The 25,101-nt window shown below is 48.9% G+C and overlaps 1 protein-coding gene across 10 annotated transcripts in view; it reads right to left on the bottom strand.

The window, feature by feature from the left end:
• The window catches only part of KALRN (kalirin RhoGEF kinase), a gene marked incomplete at its 3' end in the record, with an annotated part of 643,513 nt that overhangs the window by 413,822 nt on the left and 204,590 nt on the right, over positions 1-25,101 (bottom strand). For all 10 annotated transcript variants that reach the window (XM_082839566.1, XM_082839572.1, XM_082839575.1 and 7 more), the window contains exons 4-5: positions 13,705-13,897; positions 9,790-10,302 (exon numbers count right to left, since the gene is read on the bottom strand). In XM_082839566.1, the coding sequence (XP_082695692.1) occupies positions 9,790-10,302; positions 13,705-13,897 (706 nt within the window). The remainder of the gene's footprint in view (positions 1-9,789; positions 10,303-13,704; positions 13,898-25,101) is intronic.

Raw genomic sequence — 25,101 nt, 5'->3', positions numbered from 1 at the left:
CCAAGAAAGGGCAAGAATCCAGCTTTCCTCTGGTCCCTGGTTACTCAGGGAGAGGTGTGACTAGATTTCTGACCCCTTCCTGTGACTCCAGGTAATCGACATGGCATGGACATCACCCTCCTACACTCCTCCCCATGCAGCCTGAGCTCCAGCCATACTAGCCAGTAGATGTTTCCAGAACCCACCCTATACCCCTGAGGCTGCCATGCCTTTGTTCATCTTCTTCCCTGCACCCCAACCTGGCCTGAAGTTTTCCCCTTCTGTGGTTCCCACAGCAGTGATAGGTTCTTTGGCCAACTTTCCCCACGTAGCAGCTGTCTGTCAGTGCCCGCCCTTCCACTGCTCCAGTGTGGCAAGGCCCGACTCCAGATCATCTTCCAACTGCCCGTTCCCAGCACAGTATCCGGCACTTATTTAATTGGCTTGTCTTCAGCAACAGTGTTCTAAGATGTTGCCAACCTGAGCACACGCTTCTAATTTCCTTTTCCTTCTACTAGTTTCTCCAGGCACCAGGGCCCTATCTCACCTCCCTGCTCTGCTGCCACATACTGCCCACTGTCTGCTCCAGTACCCTTGCTGTGGACGACCCTGTACTCTCCGCCCTTCCTCCCAGGCCCTGCAACAAAGGCCTCCCCACGCCTCTCTTCCACTCCGGATCCCTTCTATCTACGTGGCCCAGCTCTAGCTGGTCTCTACAAACCTACCATCTGCTGAGCACCTACCAGCTCCCGGCATACTAGATGCTTTGTGTACATCTTCTATAATCCATACGACAATCCTAAGGCTTGTATTAAAATCTACATTTTACAGCTAACGAAACTGCTCAGAGAGGGTGAACTGGCCACAGATAGCTAATCAGCTAGCGAGTGCCTATGGTGGGATTCAAACCCAAGTCTCTGTGATTGTAGAGGCAGTGCTCTTTCTAGAAGCCTTGGCTGGGTCTTCTGGCCTGTGCCCTCTGTCCTCAGTGGGAAGCCTGAGCCACACAGGGAACCAGCCAAGGAAGGAAGCAGGACCAGAAAAGGGAAGCAAAGCAAGCAGTTCTGACAGAATGGATGCATAGAAGGCTGGGGTAACACAGGCTGGAGGAGCTCAAGGGCGCGGAGAAGAGGGTCACAGACGGGAGAGGAAGCGGAAGAGGTGCAGCAGGGAGGACAGAAGGTGAAGAGAAGGAGGGAAAGGGGGTTCTTCAAAGTAAAATGCCTGGGAAGAAATCTTGAAAAATTTCCCTACCCAAAACAGAGATGCATTTTGTTTTTCACTTTATACATTGTACCTGAACGTCTTTCAATTCTTCAAAAAGGGTGCTGAAGACATTTCTCCCACTTCCCCTACTGGGGCAGAGCTGACATGTTTTGTTTTTTCTTGGACCCCCTCCCCACTCTCTCCCCCCACACACTAGACTCCCAACCCTAATCCCTGCCCAGCAAGAAATAAAGACCTTGATATCCAACCAGGTTCTAACCACTGGAGTGGTTACTATTTCTTAGCCATCTTTTTCTTACAAGGATCGGGAATCACATCAATGCCGAACCTGATTTTCCTTACACTCGCCCACATTATTCCCCCATCCAGTGCTTGGGTTGGGTACAGGTCAGCACCTAGCAGAGGACCTGACATAGAGCAGACGCTTAATGTCTGTGGACAAAGGAATGAATCAGTGAATGTTTCTCTGTCACTTCTCCCTGTGCCTCATACAACTTCTCTGATCAGGATCCTTCTTTCCTAGCTCACTTAAGTTGCTGCAGACAGAATCAGGGTGACAACCTGGATTCTGGAAAGTACTGTGAACATAGTGTCCGTGTTCTCGGTTCCAAAGGGTCACTGTGGGGTGCACAGTGCTATGGGGTCCACACATAAGTAGAAGCCACCTAATGACAATTCAGGCCCCTTCCGGCCCTCGTAAGGGACCTGGGAGGGAGCCAAGGCTGCCGTGCCCAGCGTTCCTGCCACTCCTTGCTCCGCTCTGCTCTCCACACCCACTTCTCATGCAGGCCTGGCGACTGCAGCAGACACGGGGGCTCAACACGCAGCAGAGGGAAGGAAGGAGAGGGAGAAAGGATGTAAGGAGGAGAAAAACAGCTTCGGGAAAAAACACGCACACATGCATCCTGCAGAACATTGTGACTTGGATTATTTTTGGAATCTAATGTTTCTAATGTTCAAGGGGAGGCAATGAGAAAAAGCAAGTAGAGATTCCCAGGACCGGCAGGCTGGAAATAATACAGGACACTGTGTCCTCTGTTGGGCGGGACACAGACACACTTCCTCGCCCTGAGCCCAGTCAGCAGGGGGGTGGCGGGCAGTGGTTTAGGCCTCAGTAGGAGGAGGGACGCAGGAGCAAGGGGCACCGGGAGCCCTTCTCCAAAAACAGCAGGAAATTACAAACCACTCAGTAGACCTTGCCCCAAAGGTCGTAGTTCTCGGAAGCCTCCCTCCCTACACCGAGGGCTCAGGCAAAGGAATCACAGAGACTTGTCAGCGCGCCCCCGAGAGGCCCAAACAGTGTTTGCCCTCTTACCACAGCGTCAGTAAGGACACAGGTCAGGTGACCACTAGCCTCCAGTCCACCCCAGCCCCTCTGGCCGCCGCCTCCCGGGTCGCTGGCATACGTACCCTTTCTCCTGCAGGGCCGGGGTAAGGTAAGGCTGTGTGCGTGCGTGCGTGTGTGTGTGTGCGTGCGTGTGTGTGCGCGCGTGTGCGTGCGTGTGCGTGCGTGTGCGTGCGTGTGTGTGTGTGTGTGTGTGTGTGTGCGCGCGCGCGTTGGGGGAGGGGAAGGAGCCCCAGCCTCAGAGCAGAGGGCCCACCTTGCCACTGCCTACCTGGCTCTATCCCAGGCACACCTCCCAACCTCCCCAAGTCTCAGCTTTCCCATGTAAAATGATGCTCACATTCACGCCCTGCACAAAGTAGACGGGAGACCAAATGAGGAGCCACTGACTGGGTGACTCTGGGTGGGTCTCTGCTCTGGGTCAGAGTTTTCTACGTAAAAGGAAGGGCTAGACCAGAAAATCTCTAAGGTCAGGGGTGTGAGAACGCTTTAAACACTGACATTCCAAAAACGATTTCGTATTATAACGACTACAATGGTGCTTCAGCTTGACAAATGACACCGCTGGCTCGAGGGGCGTGCGGCTTGGAGAGGGGGCCGAGAGAAGAGGCAGTGGGCCAAGTGCGGGGCAGGGAGGAGGGTAGTGCACTCCCTTCACACGGCCCCGCTGCTTCTTGTCAGCCCAGGCAGAAGGAGACTTAGGGTCCTGCTTTGGGCCCTGGGGAGTGATCAGAGCTGTTTATACCTCAGAGGGAAAGGGCAGGAAACAGCAGTGGATACTCTGCCCAGTGACAGGGCATCCTGGCGATGTCCTAAATTGCTCATACGGTTAACAGGACACACACAGCAAACACAATAAGCACGTAACAGTGCAGGGCCCGGCTGCCTACCATGATGCTCTTCACCCCGTGGGCCCCATATTCATATTTTCTCAGGGTGACTAACATGAAAGTAACATTCTTTTGTTCGCACAGACCTCCAAGGATATCGAAATGCACAGACATATTTCTTGGATGGACTGTAGGAGTGCTTCTGGCCTCAAGCTGGTAAGAGAATAAGACAAATATGTTCTTTGCCATAACGCACAGCAGGAGGTGACAAGTGTCTCAGACGTAGCAGGTGATCACATCCCCCTGGGGAGAACTGCTTTCCTCTGTGGCTGCTTCAAGGACAGACACCGTTTTTCCAGAGAACTTTCCATGTGGCGGCTCTCCCAACCCTGACCCATCAGATATGATCCCAGTTTGACCTGCGTGCTCCTGTCTTGCCTCACCCAGGGGCACCACACCATCTAGTGATCTCGGGAGACCCCATGAACCGACATCGTAACTGCCAACTTCTGTCAAAACTCGATTCTTAACTTTATTCCATTAGGGATCACTGAAAATTATTTGGAGCAAGCTCATTTGGAAGGTAGCACGGATCACGCTCTGCGAGGTCTCAGCGGGGGGTGCCAGATGACTGAGGAGTAAATCAGGACTGAAACAGCACAGGGAGAAGGAGGGGAAGCCAAGGTCTAGGGAGCAGCGATGCTGGGCCAGGCAGGGGGCCAGCACCTCCACCCACATCATCCCGTCTAATTCTCCTAACAACCCTGGGCAGCAGCTTGGGCTTTTTTTTTTTTAAGCAGGAAAAGAACTCAACAGATTACGGTTCTATTTGCTGAGAAAAGTTTCTTATTTTCCATCATCCCCCAAGGCGACAACCCTGAAGAGAGAAGAGCCAACTGTAGATATACAGGGGAGAATGAATAGCAAAAAAGGCGAAAATTCCTCTAGAACTGTTCAGCTGTAAAGGGGCTGAGACACCATGGAGTGTGGCAAGTCTCCAAGGAGAGGGAGAGGCAGGCACATTTGGCTTGGGGGGATGGGGGTCTTTACCGAACTCCTCTGGGGATTCTGATACACCCCCTTACAAGCCTATTCTCGACCACCACCAAGCCCCCACCACCATGACCACACGCACACGCTGCCACCCCACCTCCCCCACTGAGACACGTTTTCACAGACAGAGAGGACTGACGTGAGAACAGTGCCCTGTGCAATCAGGAAAAGGTCGAAAGACACCGAGCTAGCCCAAACTCTTCCTCTTTGTTTTGTTGGGAACATAATTGGGGGTCAGAGGTTGAAGATGTGACTGCAGTCTCCCAAGTGGTAAGCGGCACCCCAGGACACATCCGAACCCCCATTCACACAGCTCCATTTCAGCACGGACACGGCACCTGTGGGTGTGAACAGACTTTCACCATGCAAGGATGAATATGCAGGAAGACATTTAAAATTAGGTTCTCCACAAACGTATGGACACTAAGGGGGGAAAGCGGGGGACGGGGGGACAGGGGTGGTGGTGGTGGTGGTGGTGGGATGAACTGGGAGATTGGGATTGACAGATATGCACTAATATGTATAAAACGGATAACTAATAAGAACCTGTGGTATAAAAAAATAATAAAACAAAATTTAAAAAATAAAATTAAAATAAAATTAGGTTCTCCAAAGGGAGCTTTCCCACAGGTGGCGTGGTGAGGACAGCCATCAAGGCCAGGGCCCTCTAAGCCAATGAGAGGTTCTCATCTGGGCAGGTACCTTGGTCACGGAGGAGGTGGGCACCTAGCTATCCTCCCAAGTGTGGTGCTAAAGATCTTGCCTTGGATGTGTCCCACATGAAACAAGCACAACATGCTGTATAAACTGATGATAAGCATAATTCCAATACTGGAGACCCACTGGACAGCTGTGTTCATTCTTTCACAGGGGCTTCTCTTACAGGAAGTGGGACTATACTCTCTCTTTCCAGAAGGGCTTTGGGCAAGATTAGAGGGACTCCCAGGTAAACACCAGTACAGCCTCCTTTATTCAGAAGCGAAGTAGACAAATGTTCCTCCATCAGTTAAGTCTAGTTATGCCCCAGAGCCCTTCTAAGCACTTCTCCTTCCCTACAAAGACTGGAAGACTGTGGGCCTCCCCCAGTTAGAAGGCGGGTGGTGCGGCAGCTTTGGTACCTTCTGATACTTATGATTGGCATTGGCACATAGATGGGCAGCAGGAGGTCACAACGGCCGGCATCAGGATGACAAGGCTGGGTTTCCTACAGTGCATGGGAGGTAAACTTTTACATCTCAAGGTCTCTTCCAGTTCTACCATCCTAAGATGTGCCCCAGGCACCCAGGAAGGCGGAGGAAGCTAGGGAAGACCCTCCACTGAGCAGCACCCATCCTTTCCTTTTCCAAGGGGACATCTACAACGAGTCTACTTAATGATGCTTAACACCACAAACTGCCCCCTAATGGGAAAGAGGCCTCCCTTCTCTCCTGTAATGGGATGTGACTGCAGGGCAGACACCTTCATCACACAGGGTCCACTGCAGCATTGGGGGCAACTGGCTGTGAAATGGAGCTGCAAAGAGAGCCATAATCTGCGCCTGCCTAATGAGGAGGGACTGGCCTGTGTTCTGTGAACACAGTGGAGGACAGGCCCATTAGTTACAGACCAGAGGGCACAGGGCCCAGGGCCCAGGGCCCAGGCAGCGGTGCACATCTTCCAACAAAGTGCATTGCACGTTACTTGAATCACCTCTGAATTACCCAGCCCTCCCACAAATCGCTCATTAAGGCTTTCCTGTCATTCCTGAGCTGCAATATTCCCCTTCTCTGAAAACTCCCTAAGCACAGAGGCTGTGCCTAGGACAGCGAGGTGCACACAGCAGACATAAGTAATAATAAGTAGGACTTGATGACAACTTGCTGCTCCAAGACAGAAACTCTGGCTCACTCATCTTTATCCAAGTGCCTTGTTTTGGGCTCATGACAGCTGCTCAGCAGAAGTTTATTAAATGAATGGGTGGCCTGCTTTATGAATTAGCTGCAAAACAGCGTCCCTCCGCCCTAAATGTTTAATTGGGAGAGAGAAAGGCTCCTTCCCCGCCACCCCCAAGATGAGGGATGCATGCATAGGGTCATTGCGGAGGTCAGGGGAAGGTGGGGAGGGGTTGTTTCACTTCCCAAGGCCAGCTGGTAAATGGGGAGCACTGACCATTATTTAAGGCCTGGGAAAGAAGCTGTCACCCACAGGGCCAGAGGGGAGACGCTGTGCCCACCCCTTTACAAAAATAGAAGCTGGGTGATCATCAGACTCCTCCAATTGCCAAGAGCTTCCCAGATCTGGAACTAAAGGCCTCCGACAAGCCTCCCACCAGAGAGGAGGCTAAGACGTGGCTCATGCAGGAACTATTTCCTCAGGCCCTTGTTTAGATGAGGATATGCACACACAACTCTTACCCAAGCCACCACCCTCCTCACCCCCTTTCCAAAACACCAAATAAGTCAAGGGCTGAGGCACTTAGCTCTGCACAGATATTTTAAATTAATCTTGAAGCAATTTAAAAGGACTGTTTTCCTCCCCTGCCCCTCACCCAGCACATTTCTGTGGCAGCCGGGTCAAGCCTGAGCAGCATTTTCGCCACTGACTCAATACCGAAATATTCCTGGGCTGCCCTCTTCCCATCGGCCTTTTACTCCCTCTGTTTTGTTTTAGATATTCTCTCCCCCACCCCTCCCCCTCTACACATGCGCACGCACACACACACACACGTGCACAAACACGCATGCACGTACACGTCTTTTTAAGGTATGAGCACAGATCCTAACTTACAGTCCATGCGCAGAATTCAGGGATCATGGATTCGAACAGGGAAAAAATACGCCTTTATTTTTACTCACCTCTAACTAAAATAGAGCATCCTCTTCAATTATGAACAGAGGCAACAAACTTCATTAATGTTACCAATACTTGGGCCTCTGACATCAATAGAAACACACACATTCTCATATCATATCAGGGCTGTTTGTCCTGAAATGTCAGTTACGGTCATCACTACTTCAAAATTATGGTCGTTATAAGACTTCAAGTCCATCTTGTTGTTTAACATGTTCCTAAAGAAGTACATATGTTGCTATACTTAAAAATTTTAATAACTGTACTTCAAAAATTATTTTCCAAGCCTGTATGTTATTTTGTACATTTACAAATATTATTCTGAGAAGGGGTCCATAGGCTTCACCAGACCAAAGGGGTCCAGAGCACAGAAGGGTTAAGGGTCCCTGCTGTCGTATGAGCGTTAGAAGATGGGATCTGAGATTTTCCCTAGAGTCATCATGGGCCAGGGGACTCAGGGGCTAACCAGCAGCATTCAGTGGTAGCGTGAGGCAGACCCTAGGAGTGGTGGCATAGTAGGGTTATTGGATAAGAGCTTGGGTGGGCTTTGGAGACAGACAAAATACTGGCTCTGTCCAACTGGCAGTGTGATCTTGGGCAAGTCGTTTCATCTCTCTGAGTTTCCATTTCCTCCACTGTGAATTAGGAATAATAATATACCATACAATTCTCACGAGCATGAATTGAGAGGATATATGTGTGGCAACAACTACTGCTTGGCTGGCTGGCACTTGACTGACTCTAGGTCAGCCTTCCCTACCTTGGGGCTTCTGGGGCTAAGGTATGTTATGTTGTTTTGCTTTGTTTTGTTTTGGAGATGGGCACTGTCTGTGCCCTACGTTGGCTTCCCATTTCCTGAACTTGAAGGATGCAGTGAAGCGCCTCAAACTCAGACACATCTAGGCAGACCTAAGTCCCCTACCTCCTCTTCTGTCCCGGCTCAGGCCAGCATGCAAAGCAGATCTCCCGCCACAGAGCAGAAGAGACCTCAAGTGAAAAAGAAATGTTCCAAACCCTTCCAACATTGGTCACAGGAGCCAAAGCACCTGCCTCTGGGTCTGCAGAGCAGCTGGCTCCTGACCTGGTATCTCTCCTAACTTGGATATGAGATGGGGATTCTGTAGTCCAAGTGCCCGCAACCCCAAATCCAGGCCAGGCCAGGGTCAGACCCAGGCTGCCCGGCCACGGGGCAAAGAGCCCTCAGGAAGCCCAGAGGAAACCTTGCAGCTCCTAAAGTTGTGCAAAAACTCCTTTACATGCATGTCTCTTCCAAACTCTGGCTTAAATGATGTTCAAAAGTTCTGTTGTAGAAAGGGGCCATGCACTCTTTTAAAATTATACCTATTGATTTTCATGTGATTATAAATGATAAAAGACTGGAAAGCACAGAAAATTTATGCAGAGAGATTAAAATCAAGCATAAGCCTTGCCCCTAGAAATCAAAACTATTAATATTGTGGAGAATTTTCTTCCAGCTATACTTATGCTAGCACACTTACATAAACTGGGATCATAATTATATCATTTTATATCCCGATTTCATCACTTAAACTACCTAGAGACATTTTCAATATGGGCTCATAAAAGACACAAAACCATTATATCAGACGCTGTCTGTAAAACTCACAGGTTACTGAGAGTCATGGTATTCCTACGAGTGGTATTGTGCATTTAAATGTGTTATTCTCAGAAAACTGGTAGGAGAGCCCCTTTCACTCTTCTTAAAGTGCATGTAACAGTAAACTCTCTTCTTTAGCTTGGAGAGCTTCTAGAGGAGATACATTTGCATTCTCAGCAAAGAGGCACTGTATGGTATTTTCCTTTTTCACTTTCTCATATCTCCCTGATAAGGGGAAAGCTTTGAAAATTCACTGCTGGAAAAATGTCTTGCTCGACAAAGTGTGCAGCAGCTGAGGGAAAACCTCCAGAAAGAAGTGGTATGGCAGGAAGAGAGCCCTGGACTTCAAATGGAAGACAGCTGGATTCCTGTGTCAAGTCTGCCATTGTGGCCCTGAGATCAAATAACACCCACCACCAGCCACCTCAAAGGACCAAAGGGCTGCGTAGACTAAATAAGACTGTATGCGAAAGTGCTTTGTCAATAGTCAAATACACTGCAGGGCAGTAACCGCTAAGTCATGTTGTTGCGGCTGGTAACAGCATCGTCACTCCTGTTGCTCAGCCGGCTTGAACTACGCACGGCACGCCCTGAGAGGGGCAGTGTCCAATAGTGCAAAAGCGTGGACTCTGCAGCCATGCTGCACCTCCTAGTTTGGCCGAGTTATTTAGCCTCTCAGTTTCTTCATCTGTAAAATGGGATGATGATAATACACCTACTTCACAGGACTCTTGCCAGATTAAAATAGGTTAATGTACACAAGGTGCACAGAACAATCCCTGGCACATAATAAACACTCCACAAGAGGAGCTTTAAAAGGTTGGACTAGCAGTCTCCGTCATTCTCCCTAGAAAGCTACGTATGCCCCCCACCCCAGCCCTGCTCAGGTTTGGCCAGCATCCTCCTACCTTTTCAGCATCCTGCTCGAAGAGCCGCAGCTGGAAGCACTGGTCCAGTTTGAGCTTGCGCACGTGCCACATCTGGTGCAGGTGCTGCCGGGTGGAGTGCAGCTTGTCCAGGAGGCTGGTGATCTTGGGCACCAGGCTCTGGAAGTCGGCGCTGCCCGGGATGCAGTTGCGCCCTGAGAAGCCGTCGCTGCAGCGGATGCACTGCAGCAGCCGCTGCCCCTCCCGGTCCAGCTCCTCCACAGGGGCCTTGAGCACCTTCTTCTTGAGCTGTGTGTGCTCGTCGATGAGCCGCCGCGAGCCCTCCACGTCCACGGGGAACTCCTTGCGGGCCAGCATCTCCTGCAGGTCCTCGAGGCGCGACAGCAGATGCACGGCACTGTTGAAGAACTCCTCCAGGGAGAGCCGCAGCTCGATCCACTCCTCGTGGTTATAGTCCAGGGAGCCGTCAAACTCCTCTGTCAGCTGGGAGGGGTCCACCAGCTTCGTGAGGCCCTCCACGGACACCATGCTCGTCTGGGATGGGCAGACACAGAGAGGGAGACTCAGTGATGCTGGGGCAAGTCAGGGGAAGACCCCAGGGCAGCCGTAGGCAGAAGAGAGAAAGTCAAGGGGAAAGGCCAAGATAAGTCCATATAATAATGACTACAGCCTGCCTGGGAAAGGGCAAATGGGAGAGCAGGCAGCCCCCTGGTCAGCTAAGATCGGCAGTTTCAAAAGACCGGCTTACTGGTTCAAAGAGCCTCTCCGCCTGCTCGCCATTTGCCATTGAAGGGAAGACTGCCTTTATGTTCCTACTGCTCTCATCTTCCTCCTTCCCATCCCCAGGTCTGCCACAACACGGCTCAGGATGCTAGAATCAGAAGCTGCAAGAACAGACTGAATCTAATTTTAGGGGGTCTAGTTCTCAATAGCTTTAAAACCTAGGATATCCTCATGGTTGGATTAAGCAGTGTGGGTCAGTCTTGGGCTGCAAGGGTCTCAGAGGCGATCTTCCTGCCTCTTCCCACAAGCAGGTGCCCTTCTCTGATGCAGTGAACAAACAGGGCTCGGGGGACAGGGAGCCTGGGCCCTCGGCTTTCTCTGAGCCCCACAGACTCTTGGAGAGCAGAGTGGAGAACGTTTGTCTCCAGGACACAGAGCAGCAAATGACGGCACAGGCAACCACCCCGACGTACCAAGAAAGATTGTTTCTTTCCTACAGGATTTCTCGATTCTCTCTGCTGGAGAAGGAGAGGCTACTAGAGAAATATCTGGATTCGGGGTCCAGCCCTACACTTACTAATTGTGTGAACCGGGCAAACTAAGTTCGCAGAGCCGTTGTTTCGTCCTCTGTATAATGGAGAGAATAATGCTTTTCTCCTAGGGCTGTGCTGGAATTAAACCTGACGGTGTGTAAAGCGCCGAGGGCACCAGCATGGAGCATGTGCTCAGCCCCTGTGAGCGCTCATCAGGACGATCTGAGGGCTGCATCCTTACTGGAACCCTTAAAAGCAGTTCGTCTCCCTCTGTCTTGCTGCTCTCCGGGCATCGCCTCCTCTTCTCCCTTTTCCTTCTATCTCCTTCCAAAGGCACAGGAAGGAGCTGCCTGTGTCAGAAACAGGGGTTCTCAAACTCATCAGAGTCCCTTGGGGAGTTTAAAACAACACTGAGCTCAAGCCCCACCCCTAGAAACTCTGATTTAGTTAGCCTGGACTGGAGCTTGGGCAGGGGTAATTTAAAAGCTCCTAATGTGCGACCAGTGGCACAAGCCTCTGCTGATCTAGATCCCTGCAACTCAAAATGCAGCCCTCAAACCAGCAACACGGGCACCACCTGGGAGCCTGTTAGAAATGCAGGATCTCAGGCCCCACCTAGACCTTCTGGGTCAGGATCTGTATTTAACAAGATCCCCAGGAGAATCTGCGCATTAAACCCTGAAAAGCCCTGTGTTACAGCCCTTTCCCCTTTGAATTTGGCTCAAAGTTTACCTCTTCCAGGAAGTCTCCCGTGATTATTCACTAACTATTCATTAAGTATCTCCCATTGAACAAGCCTGGACTCTCATCTCTGTAGCACCTACCATCTCGGTCTGCACTAAGTACTGCATCTGCTCTTTATAAAACACTACGTCATAAATATTCTTCCGAGTTGGAAGCCCCCACCTCCGTCTCCTGCTCTTCTTGTTTAGGAGGCAAAGACAAGCGTGCTCAATTTGGGGTGAAGGAGGTGCAGGGAGATGGGAAATACTGGGCAGCTAGGCTGAAGCAAAAGTTTCAAGACTTGGAAAGATTGTTTCCAGTCGCTTCAGCTAATAAATTTATAGGCCTGTTGTCACCGCTTCTGTACAAACAAACCAAAAATACACAAAGCATTTATTTCCCTACAGGACTCCTAGCATTGGAAAGGGGTTCTGGGGGAGCACGAGAGTTAACTGTTCTTACACCAAGTCAAATTTCTCGTGTTATTTACACAGAGAACTGCCTCTCAGGTGGTCAGGTTGCTGTGCTCAAATCACAACCTGTTGGGGCCACCACCCCACACCAAGGCGCTCCCGGCCCCTGGGGACAAACGTCTGGAATGAGAAGTTGCTGCTAGATTAAGAGCAGGTCTGCCTTTCCAACACACACGTACACAGGGTTCGTCCTCTTGCAGATGGGGGCCAGAGTTCCGAGAAAGGAGAACAGCTCGGATTTGGCTGGAACAAAGGTTCCTAAATCATTGATTTAATGTGTTGTCATTAAAAATTCTCAGGGGACACATATGGCCTCTAGAAAAATCAAGTTAAAAAACATCTTTTCGCTGAGTATAAAAGTAATACAAAATTGTCAAAAGAAAGTAGAAAAACATAATCCAGCCACCTCAAATAAAGCACTGTTAACCATTTTCATGTATCTCTCAGTCTTCCTCTCCATATACTATACTCTTAAAAACCAACTTCAGATTATATTGCCCATACTGTTTTATAAAGTCTTTTTTTTCCTAAATTAAAAAAAAATTGTTTATTTTATTTATTTATTTTTGGCTGTGTTGGGTCTTCGTTGCTGCGCATGGGCTTTCTCTAGTTGCGGCGAGCGGGGGCTGCTCTTCGTTGAGGTGTGCAGCCTTCTCACTGCAGTGGCTTCTCTTGTTGTGCAGCACGGGCTCTAGGCACGCGGGCTTCAGTAGTTGTGGCACGTGGGTTCAGTATTTGTGGCACACGGGCTTAGCTGCTCTGTGGCATGTGAGATCTTCCCGGACCAGGGCTCGAACCCGTGTCCCCAGCATTGGCAGGTGGATTCTTAACCACTGCGCCACCAGGGAAGCCCTATAACTTGTCTTTTTAAAAACAATATATCATGTGCATTTTTCAATGACACTATTGTTCTAAATATGATTTTTAATGGCTTCATAATATTTGTGTATTAATGCTGCCAAAATTAATGGATATTTAGGATACGAACTATACATATGTGCATGTATAGACATGCATACATGTAAATATTTGTGTATACATATGTGTATATTATTGCAAAAAACACTGTGATGAATATCCTTGTAGACATTTTTTGTTTATAGTTATCGTTAGTTCTTCACCTTTCTATTTTAATTTTTATATTAAAAATATTTTCCTAGAAGGAGAATTGAGAGATCAGTGGATATAAACTCTTTTTAAGGCATTTGACCCAAATTACTAAGTTGTCCCCCAGAAACAATTGCTCTGATTTATACTCATCAGTAGTAACAGGACTGCCTAATGACTCTGTGCCCTTGGGACAATCGCAGGAGCCTCTTGTTCCTTCTGAGACTCTCACTGGCAAGGCCACAGTGGCCAAGAAATCCTGAATTATCAGCCCCTGACATGTTGGGGACGGTAGGAAGGTGGAGAAGTGCAGGTGAGAAATGGGTGGGTGGCAGAAGGGGAAGGAAAACGGGAGCTAAGAGAGAGGTCGGCCTCACCTCGAAGATGAATTTGGAGCTGCCAAAGTTGGTCTTCTGTTTCTGCCAGAAGTTGTCGGGTTTGATGATGAGGGCCACATGGATCTCGGCTGGAAAGGCTTCCTGCAGCGTCTTGAGGAGGGGCTTGATGAGGTCCCACTTGGAGCCTCGCATGTCGATGATGACGGTGAAGCCACGTTTGCACACGTCCTCACTGTGGGGAGGTCAGAGGTCAGGCACGGTCACTCTGGGCCACTGAGACTTTGGAGTACACAGTCAAAAAGCATCTGGAAACCTGCATTCCTCTTTATCTGGACCAACCTTCCAACTTCACACCAGGTCTCCTGGCTGCCTTGCAATCTAACTCAAAATGTACTGCCTCAGAAAACCTTTCGAGATTAACCCCATCTGACCAAGGTCATCTGCCTTCTCCCAGCACTTAGCAAGTAACTCAACTTTCCCTGTAGTCAATTGCACTTGTTGGGACGTTTACAGTTTCGGTATTCACTATTATGTTTGATTTTCTTTTAATTCTTGTCTCTCCCTCTTGCTCCTGGGTTGAATCATATTTTCTCCATTTGAATACAAGCTCTCTAGAGTCAGGGATGCTGTTGCCCTTAGATCTGCGATGGAAAGTCCTTGGCATGAACGCTGTCCTTCCCCGGGCCCACGTCAATGGCAGCCACTGCTGTGCTTTACCACTGAACCCAACCTGAGCCAAAGAATCTTTTTCAATAAAGGGGTCTAGGCCAATTCTACCAATTGATTAGAGATGGTACACAAGGTATTGATAACATCATTGTATTTAAGATGTATTACTTGTAGTTCAAATTGTATGTCAACTTTGAAAAACTCAGGTTGCCGAGCCACACTGATTACTCTCAGATGGCCACAAGGGTGGGACTGATTAGACAGCGGATGTGGTCCCGTTGTCTCACGTACTTCCATTATAAGAGTCAGGGTATAAGAAGGCACATTTCAGGAAGTTAAGACAGGGGAGACTACTCTTGAAATCAAGGCCAGATGAAGTGACAGTGACCACCTTGAAAACCAGAAACTAATCGGGCTAAGTGAATCAAGACGTTGCTACATAACTTATTAAGTAGCAAAGTTTATTTAAACACTTGGGACTTTATAACTCCTAAGAATTGAAAGAAAAAAAAAAAACAAAGATCAAAACTGTTATAACACCTCAATTTGGAAGAAAGTCTATGTTTTGGTAGTTAGAGGGCTTTCCTTCTATCCTTCATTTATTTAACCTGTGTATTTATTTTCTAACTCAAAATGGACTTTGGTTAATTCACATGTTTATATAAATACTGGTGTAGCATTTCCTTAGGTTGTTTGGCTTAATTTCCTATTACCCAGACTGTACTAGCTTAAAGCCCTGTGCATGTTGCATGCCCCACAGTCGTGCACCACCACCTACCAATCGCTTATAGCTACTGGAGGTAAGGCCACAATGGGAGGATTTAGGCTACAAAAGGAAACAAAACCCTGTTTCAGGCTTCATTCTCAAATCTCAGCCAGTGATGAAAATGTCACAGACTTCTGAAGAGACCACAGCTCCTGTGATTGTGCGAATGTCTCAAGCATAAGGCAGCGTACTGGGCCTCCCGGTTACACAGGAAACTCCCCAGGTGAGGAGAGACACTCCTTCCATTTCTTCTTGTTGACACAAAGGATTAGACTCAGCAAGGGGGAAAGCTGAGCCTTTTGTTTCTCCACAAATCCTATATCCCAAAGGAAAGGAGTTACCTCTTCTCCTTCTCTGACACTTATTGAGTCAGTAAGTGGCCAGGGTCTTCCATAAATAATTCTCTCTACCTTATTGTCTGAAACCAATGTGCCTTTTTCTTAAATTACAGAATTTCTTTCCCATTATGAGAAAATACCCAGTAATTATAGAAAAGTTAGAATATTCAAAAATCTGTGTAAGAGATACTAATGGTAGGGATTTATAATACTCAGGCCTATTTCCTTCCAGTCTTTTTTGTACATGTAATTTGTATACCGTATAGTGTTCTACCTTTCATTGTAACACAGAATTTTTTCTCATGTCTAACATTTCTTTGAAACAGTTATATTTAATGACACATAGTCCATCTAATACCTACACCACAGCTTTTTAAATCATCCTCATTATTGCTTTACAGAAGGGCACAGCAGCTTATATATCTACCAGCAATGCTGAGAGTACCCACCGCCGCCCCTTTACTGTATCCTCATCAGCACTGGTCACTGAATTTTTTAAATCTTTGCCAATTTTCCAAGAAAAAATATGGCATTACATTTAAATTTGCATTCCTCTGATTACTGGCTATAGCTTATTGGCCTATAAGAATTTCTTCCGTGACTTAACCTGACCATGTCTCTTATCTATTTTTCTATGGCAGTTTAATGGCTTTTCTCACTGAGCTTAGTTTCATTTAGCCTGACTCACATTTGTTGCACACGCACTTATGCCAGGCACTGCACGGTAACTGTGGGTCTTCCCTTCCCTTAGAGATGACTGACTTCCTTGCTCACCTGCTCCTCAGGCACCATCGCTGTTACCATAATTGTGCTGACATGACGAAACTCTGTCCCTAACAACAAAGAGTCACTGTTGCTACCAAGAGCTGGAGCTTGACTATCCCAGTATCTAAATGTGGTCATCAGGAATAGCTTACACTCTATTAACGAATGACTTCTGACAACTAAAAGAGAAATAAGGTACTAATTCTCTCTAGGAAGTTCTCACTAGCTCAGAAGATGGGGAAAGAGGCCCAGGGGCTGAATGCTGAGAGATAACCTAATTGGCATCTTTCTGTGAAAACAGCTAATCTACCAAGGTGCTTTCTGTGTTTGGTTTGAAACAAGGAACATAGCTGGAGGAGGGAAAAGAACTTTTCATCGCATACTTATTGTGCCAGGGATGGTGGCTGGGCACTTGACATACGTTATTTCATTTTATCCTCATGATGGATAAACCTGGCATGGTTATCGCCATGTAAGAGATGATGACACTGAGGCACAGAATTTGCCTAAGGTCACATGACTGGTAAGTACCTAGCACAGAGTCAACACCACGACCACTGACTCCAAAAGCCCAAGCTCAGGTCACTACATAATGTGACCCACCATGTTGCCACTACGTGTGGTCTTTTTGTGACTGGGTGTGGGGTGAAGGGTCATGATGAGGGGACGAGATTAGGGAGTTCATAGGAGATGGGGGAAATTAGGGCAAAGAATCCAAGTGGATGACCTCCACTCTGCAGTCTGCACAATCACAAAATCACAGAAGCAAAAGAGCATGGCATATTCAGAAAGTTCAAGTAATTCACTTTGGTTTAGGCACAGGGGCGAGAGGCAGAGAGTATGAGGAACTGCTGTCTGAATGCTTCAGAGAGCCCTACTCTGGGCTCCGACCCTCTTCTTGCACACCGTCCCCCCAGGGAACGAGGACACTTGACAGAAAGAGACCATGCTGCCCCCATCCTTTTCTAGACCAAGTTCCTTGTACCCGAAACCCTAAAATTCTCAGCTCAAAGGTCTTTACCTGCTTCCTTGGCCCATGTGTGCCTCTCTCCCAAGTCCAATTCCTCAAGGGTAAGGAACACCACCAGTATGAGCACCTCGGCCTGAGGGGCGGCAAAGAGCTGCTATTTGTAAGGGTGTGGCTAAAACGTGCATGTGCGAGCCGGGAGTCCACTGCACGCATGAGGACCCCCGCAGTGGGAGACACAGCTGGGCTGTGAGAAGGTAGGCAGAGCTCCCCGCACTGCCGAGTTCTAGCATGGAACCCAGGGGTCCAACAAACCTGAATCTGAAGCTGGCCTCCTAGGTCGCTGTGAAGGTATGTTTGTCAAGGTGGTAGGGTAGAACACATTTTATCTAACAGTTCGTTAGCTTGCTGTATTAATTTTCAATATTTAGATATAGGGTATGTGGGTTTCCATTTGTACTCCTGCCCTGCCTGTGCATTGCAACGGTAGAAGCAGGGCTTCCAGAGAAGAGGCGGGAGTGGAAGCAGGCCTCAAGTCAGGACGCTTCTTGTACCATGGCAGAAGCGGTGCATTTATCCTAAGGGCAATCAGGAACCACTGAAGGGTGTCATTCAGGGACGGAACATGAGCAAGTGATTTGGGAAGGTTACCCTGCAGCTGTGTAGAGGGAGAGTAAACCAGGGTCAAGCAGACTGAGCAGGAGAACAGAAGCAGAGAAACCTCCTCCTTTGGACTAAAATGTCTCTTAAGTGAAGTCTTCCTTGGGCCACCCGATTTATAGCTGCACTGTCACCTAGCACTCCCTGCCTCCCTTCCCTGATTTATTGGTCTCCTTAGCACTTAGTACCATTCGGGTCATGTATTTTACTTATTCATTGTCCATTTTCCCTCACTGGAAAGTAACCTCGATGAGGGCAGGGCTGTTTGTACTGATTTCACTACCCAGTGCCCACACTGCCTGGGCCAGGCTAAGACTCAATACACTGAGGAAGGAGGAGTGGTAGTTAAGGGTATGGAATCTAGAGCCAACCCTCCTCGATCTGAATCCTGGCTCCATCATTTACCTATCAAGAAACCTTAGGCAAGTTACTTTTAACCTCTGTGCTGTAAAATGTGAATAACAGTAACTACATTACAGGGTTACTTTAGAGGTTAAGTTTGTTAATACCCATAAAGCACTTACAATGGTGCTGGGCACGGATCTGTACTACGTGAGTCTTAGCTGCTGGAGGAGACATAGTTGGTGTCCCCGCCAGGGCCTCTTTATTGACCACTGTGCCCAGCTCCCAGCTCCATAAGTGTTGCAGCAATCAGCTTATGCCTGAGACCATGTCAGGAGACCTACCTTTGGCTGACTTACCTTTTCTAAAGGATGCCTGGGCAGTTATACCCCCGCCCCAGGGGGGCCAGTGCTTCTCTTATACAGGGGTGCCCTTCCCTCAAGGTGGGGTAACTCTGAAGTGTGACTTATGCTCCAGAGGCTTCTCACTCCCCCAGTCAGCCTCCAGCTAGATTTCATCTGAGACCACAGCCTTGCTCGGTCCTGCCCCTTCCTACTCTGCTCCTCTGACTCCCTTATGGGTCTTTCCTAAAGATCATGCCCTTAATAAATCATCTGTACCTGAATCCCTGTCTCAAGAAACAGAGCCACAGTCATACATACATAACTTTCATACCTATATGAAATTCTGAAGGCAATTTGAAATATAGTCTGGAGATTAAAAGAGGAATCTGGGTTGTAAATTTTGACTTGGGAGTCATACTGTGCCTGGCACATAGTAGGTGTTCAATAACACTTGCTGAATGAATAAATCCATGAACTGTGGCAGTAGATATGCACAGAAGTGGGTGAGATCACCCAGTGAAGACACGTAAGATGAAAAGAACCTTCTTCTGAGTCCAGTATAGAACTGATGGGCATATCAATTTTAAGAGATGGGAGGAGAAAGAAGATGAGCCTGAGGAACAAATGCAGAGAAGTTAGATAAAACCGGGAGAGGAGTGGAAAAGAAATCAGGGAGGAGAGGATTTCAAGGAGGAACTACAGCGTCAAAGGATGCAGAGAGGTAGGTCATGAGCTGAGATGAGAACTATTGTGTTGGCCGCTAAGAGGCCTTGGTCCGGTTGATCAGGGCAGTGTCAGTGGGTGCTGGGGCAGGACATGGGTGGAGCAGGGAAGCAGTCTTCCTGGTTGGTCTCTGAGATGATGGGAGGAAGTGTCAGGATCATCAGAGGTGGCATTTGGTACACACCCTTCCCTGGCCCTGTCTCCCTGACTCCAGAAACAACCAGGGTCCACACCCTGCTCTTTGGCTGCCCCCAGCCCCCCTCTTCCCCAAGCCTCCATGCCCCCAGACCTCCCTTCCTCTCACTCCGTGTGCTCACATGGGGAGCAGCTGCAGCAAACCAATTTACACCGGAACATAACTAACAGGCAGCCTTCCTTTTCCCTTTGGGTTATTTACCTTTCCAGTGATATTTCTTAGCCCAAATTAAATTTTCAGGGGCAGAATTTGCATTGTGTATGGTGAGGATTGGAGTAGCAGGCCTTCGAATCCACCTAAGGAGGGGAAAGGAGGGTGAGCAGCCCTCTCCATCTCCCGTGCCCCCCGATTTAGACAGAGGCAGCCACTGCACCTTCCCCCCTGCCCCACTAGCTTCCCGACGGGGGCTTGAGACCTGGGCCCCCTTGGCCAGCTTCTCACCCTCTGTGATAAATTACGGTCCCTTCCAACTGTGAACTGTTTGATGGACTCTCAAGGGCTCTCGGGCCCAGGACATAATGTATACTGAGTGACTGGATGACTGACCAGATAGTTCTTGTACTCAGTTCTATACCATTTACTCTTTTGTTCATCACGTCACTGGGGCTGTTTGCACTCAGCAAGCCCGTGCTACCTCGAAACAGCATTTGTGCCACTTGATGCCGACGCTTCTCGAACTTTACTGACTTCATCATCACCTAGGACCCTTGTTTAAAATGATGATTTCAGTGACCCCTTTCAGATATTCTGATGAAAATAAGTCTGGGATGAGGCCCAGGAGTCTCCCTAGGTGATCCAAGGACAACACCTAGACCCTCATAGGTGTGGTTTGTGAGAGTTTAATGATACACATTTTGTCTACATCAGATGAGGACCGGCATAAACAGGAGGTAGCACACAACTGTGCAGTCAGAACAATGGTTGCCAGGTGGGCCAACAGCTCTGCTATACACAAGTCTGTCAAAAGTATTAGTGGGTTTCTCTCTCCATAGCCTCATGCTCTTTTTTTTTTTTTTTTTGTGCGGTACGCGGGCTTCTCACTGCTGTGGCCTCTCCCGTTGCGGAGCACAGGCTCCGGACGCACAGGCTCAGCGGCCATGGCTCATGGGCCCAGCCGCTCGGCGGCATGTGGGATCTTCCCGGACCGGGGCACGAACCCGTGTCCCCTGCATCGGCAGGCGGACTCTCAACCACTGCGCCACCAGGGAAGCCCGCCTCATGCTCTCTTGAAGGGAGTCATTTATTGCAAGCCCAGGCTTGTGGGAGTTCTGGCCTCGAAGTGCATTTCTCTGGTTCTTTTTGCAAAGACCGAGCTCCTCCTCTGTGAGCCTAGAGAGACTTTCCCTGTAAGGCCTGGTGGTTGCCCTCCCCAATATAGCTATCTATGCTCAACCAGATGCCCGCTGGAGATCTGCCTTCCCGAGCTTCCCTCTCTGCTTCTTATCATACACCTGACCTGGCAGCCTCACTTAAACTTCCGGGCAAGTTCTGGGTGCCTCTCTGGGTCCCTGTGGATCCTGCCCACATCTGATGCCCCAGAGCCATCTCCTGACCCACTGGGCTGAGAGCTCTGTGAGGATGTTCCCAGGTCAGGAGGGCCTCCATGTGGACAATGAGGAAGAGGCATGTCATCCCTGACCCTCTGCACTCCTAGCGCCCCCCCCCCCACATGCTGGCAGAGATCACAGTTTAGCAGCCCACCGTTAAACCCAGTCCCCCAAAGAGGTTTTATTAGATACAGTTGTTACTGTGGTTTATAACACTTTCAAGTGCCTTTGGAGGAAGCCTTCAGTGCCTTCATGCACATACTCACATGACCTGTCTGCTTGCTGGCCTGTGGATCTGCCTCCTCTGTCTTAGCCTCTGTTATTTCCCAGTCCTGTTTCACACATTAGAAGACTCAATGGCCTTAGCTCAGGGAGCAGGGATTAAGGTACCAGTGTCTCGAGCTAAAGGTTGCTCTGGGACCTGGACAGCAGGGCAGAGTACCTGTTGGTGACAACCACAGGCCAGGGTTTCACCCTGGGTTACAGGTCTGGCCTCAGGGACCCAAATACCACTTCCCTGCTCCCTCAGCTCCTCCCCAGGCTCCTGGCTCAGTGAAGCTCAGATCATCTCTCTGGATTCCATCCAGGCCACATCAGTGAACCACACTGGATACTTCCCATTATCATCTGGCTAAGGGGTCAGATTCAGAGGTCACCTTCTCCCTGGGGTCTTCCCTGATCTTCCCCTTGCCAAAACAAACAGCATATTATCCACGCCTCTATTAACATCATGATTAGTCCTGATGTTGTGTTATGGCCTCTCATCCCTCTATGCCTGTGGGCTTGCCCACCTCAACCCCATCTTTGCCTAGGCAACTTCTACTCACAAAGCTCAACTCACATGTCTCTTCCTCCAAGGAGTCTCTCACTGACAGACCCCTGCCCCATCCCACTCCATCCCCGCTGGGATAAGGGCTCTTCCCATGCACTGCCATAACCTTGTGCTTACTCTGCATGGCAGCTGTCATGTGTAGGCTCTGGCTGATCAATTTCTGTATCCCTTACAGAGATTTATATGCCTTCATGATGAGAGCCTAGTTAGGAAGGGGCTTCATAAATAATATGGTGTCATATAATAATATGACATAAATAATATGGTGTCCTATAAACATATTATCCATTAATTCATTAATTTATTCATCTAACAAATATTTATTGAGCACTTACTTTGTGGCTGGCCCAGTGCTAGGCACTAGCGGGAGAGATGGACACAAGACATTAGCTAGATAAAAAGAATAAATGCAAACTGTGATAAGTCTTAACAACTTATCAGGTGGTCAGGCCGCTATGAGGAGATGACATATAAACAAAGACCAAAACTATGAGAAGGACCTGTTAAGGGAACGCTGTAGAAAGAATAACGCAGGCAGAGGGAACAGCCTGTGCAAAGGTCCTAAGGTGGAAAAGAGCCTGTATGGTGGCTGATTCTCCATTACAGTAAGGAAGTGGCACAGTGAAGTCATAAGCGTGCAGGAGACCAGCAGCCAGACCTGGCTCTAAATCTCGAGGAGCTCAAAACCTTAAGCTGGAGAGAAATATAAAACAAGAGCCAAACTTGGAGTGGCCATTTTTTTAAGTTAAAATTGGACATAAACATATATTAATGATAAAGCTAATCTTACTGAGCACATGAGAATCTATGCCTGCTAAGCGTTTTATACGCATTATCTTATTTACTCCTCACATCAAACTCACAAGTAGCTGCTCTTATTATCCCACCCTACAGTTAAGGAAACTGAGGCCAAGGGCGGTTGAATAACTTGCTAAAGTCACCAGAAGAAGGTAAAATCATATTTGAATCTAGTGTGATTCCAGTATCTGTCATGCTACCTTGCCTCAGAGAGAAACAGAATGCTTGAGCCTGAAGAAACTTTAAAGCTCACTTCTGCTAATCCTTCATTTCAGAGCTGAGGGCAGCAAATTCCAGAGGAAGGAATTTGCTCAGAGTCACACAGTTGGGTGGATGTTTCGGCCATTTGTGTCAGACATCCAGTTGTCAATCTGCCCATTTCAGGTCTTCTATTAAGCCACAAGAACTCTGGAACTGAGACATCAAATAATCTGGTTTGGACGCTCAGGGTATATACTGTTTCGAGTGCTAAAGCTCCTTCCCCAGGAATGAGGAACATCCTGTTCACTCCAGCAGCACAGAGATGGCCTGACCCCATTTACCCCAAATCCTGTGATGCCACCTGAGATTTACCCCATACCTATGAATATCTGGCAGATTCTCACTTGAAACAGCTGCTGAAATAAATGTAACATCGATCCATCCTGGTGGCAGGTGGGGGAGCAGCGATCGGCAATGAGCACCACGCCGGCAGACCAGGGGAGGGGGCAACAAGGGTTTCTGCTTAGTGTGTGTTGCTGGAGGCTGCTCAGTTGGTACTAGTTGCGGTATACAGGGTGTCAGAATCCTAGTGGTGGGGGCCCGGGAAGGCCCAGCACTTGAGCAGTGATGGAGCAGAAGTAGCTTTCAAATCAGACCTATTCACTAAGTAGTCCAGGGAAGGAGACAAACTGAACACTGGGGTAGAGGGCTGGACTAGTCGCTGAGGAGTGGGTGAGGGACAGCAAGGACAAGACAGATGGAGGACTTCCTGCTGCACGAGGGCAGCAGGGCCCTGCCACACACAGCTCTGGCCCCCCAGGAGCAAAGAGGCCCAGCAATGCAGGATGAACTGGAAGGATGATGAAGAAGTCTTACCACTGTGTGCAGACAGTTTACCACAAGCAAACAGAAACCAGAAAACGGCAGAAGGAAGAGTAGCCCCAAGAAGTCGCCCACTTCGCACTTTCCCTAGAACTGTGCTGTACCCATGTCTCCTTGAAAACATTTTTTTTGCGGTACGCGGGCCTCTCACTGTTGTGGCCTCTCCCGTTGCGGAGCACAGGCTCCGGACACGCAGGCTCAGCGGCCATGGCTCACGGGCCCAGCCGCTCCACGGCCTGTGGGATCCTCCCGGACCGGGGCACGAACCCCTGTCCCCTGCATCGGCAGGTGGACTCTCAACCACTGCGCCACCAGGGAAGCCCTCCCTGAAAACATTTTATGAGCTGAATTCTCCATTCAGAATTTGAGGAACAAACAATGCGCTTGGAGTTCTGAGGAGAAAACGATGCCCTGACCCATTTGTGCCCGAGTTCTCATGCCATTGTCAGGCCATGGAGAGCCCACGGCTGTAGGGTCCAGATTTTGTTTCGATACTTTGTCCATCACACTGATCTGTGTCAGCCTGTTCTCTGCTCCTTCGTGCTATTCTTTTTTTTTTTTTAACATCTTTATCTGAGTATAATTGCTTTACAGTGGTGTGTTCGTTTCTGCTGTATAACAAAGTGAATCAGCTATACATATACACATATCCCCATATCTCCTCCCTCTTGCGTCTCCCTCCCACCCTCCCTATCCCACCCCTCTAGGTGGTCACAAAGCACGGCGCTGATCTCCCTGTGCCATGCGGCTGCTTCCCACTAGCTATCTGTTTTACATTTGGTAGTGTATATATGTTCGTGCCACTCTCTCACTTCGTCCCAGCTTACCCTTCCCCCTCCCTGTGTGCTCAAGTCCGTTCTCTACGTCTTGGTCTTAGCAGTTCTCTGCTGATTGCCCCAAACTGTACCACACCCACTTTCTTAAACAACCAGAAATCAGCAGGAGGTGACGTGTGAAGACACATTAGCACCTGTTTTAAGCTTTCTACTGGTATAATCAGAAGCAGCACAAACAAGCTGGAGGAGGCAGTGCCTTACAGAGAAATGAGCCACTCGAGGGAACGTTGCGTGGTGAGCGAGTGAGAGCTCAGTCACGCAGACAGTCCTCAAACTCATCCTGCACAACGTGGAGGCTCCTGTTTGGCTGGATGCGGAACGGAGAAGCGGGGAGTTCAGAGGGGTGGGAGGGCTCCCGTGCCTGTCCTGTACCTCTTGGCAGGCTCACACGTGACTGTCCACCGTCAGCTGGCTTTCGGTCATGAGGCCGTTCAGCTACCATCAAAGCCTCTTCAGGAACCATGTTAATCCATCCAGAGGCTTTTGTATGTTTCCTTTCTTGTTTTTTGTTTTGTTTTGTTTTACCGGAAGACACTCTCTGTCTACTTTTCCAGGTCATGATTATTCCAA

The sequence above is a fragment of the Leucopleurus acutus genome (assembly GCF_964270905.1).
Source record: "Leucopleurus acutus genome assembly, chromosome: 5".
Lineage (NCBI taxonomy): Eukaryota > Metazoa > Chordata > Mammalia > Artiodactyla > Delphinidae > Leucopleurus > Leucopleurus acutus.
Note: the sequence above shows the minus strand (reverse complement) of the source record. Positions and strands in the feature narration are given on the sequence as shown.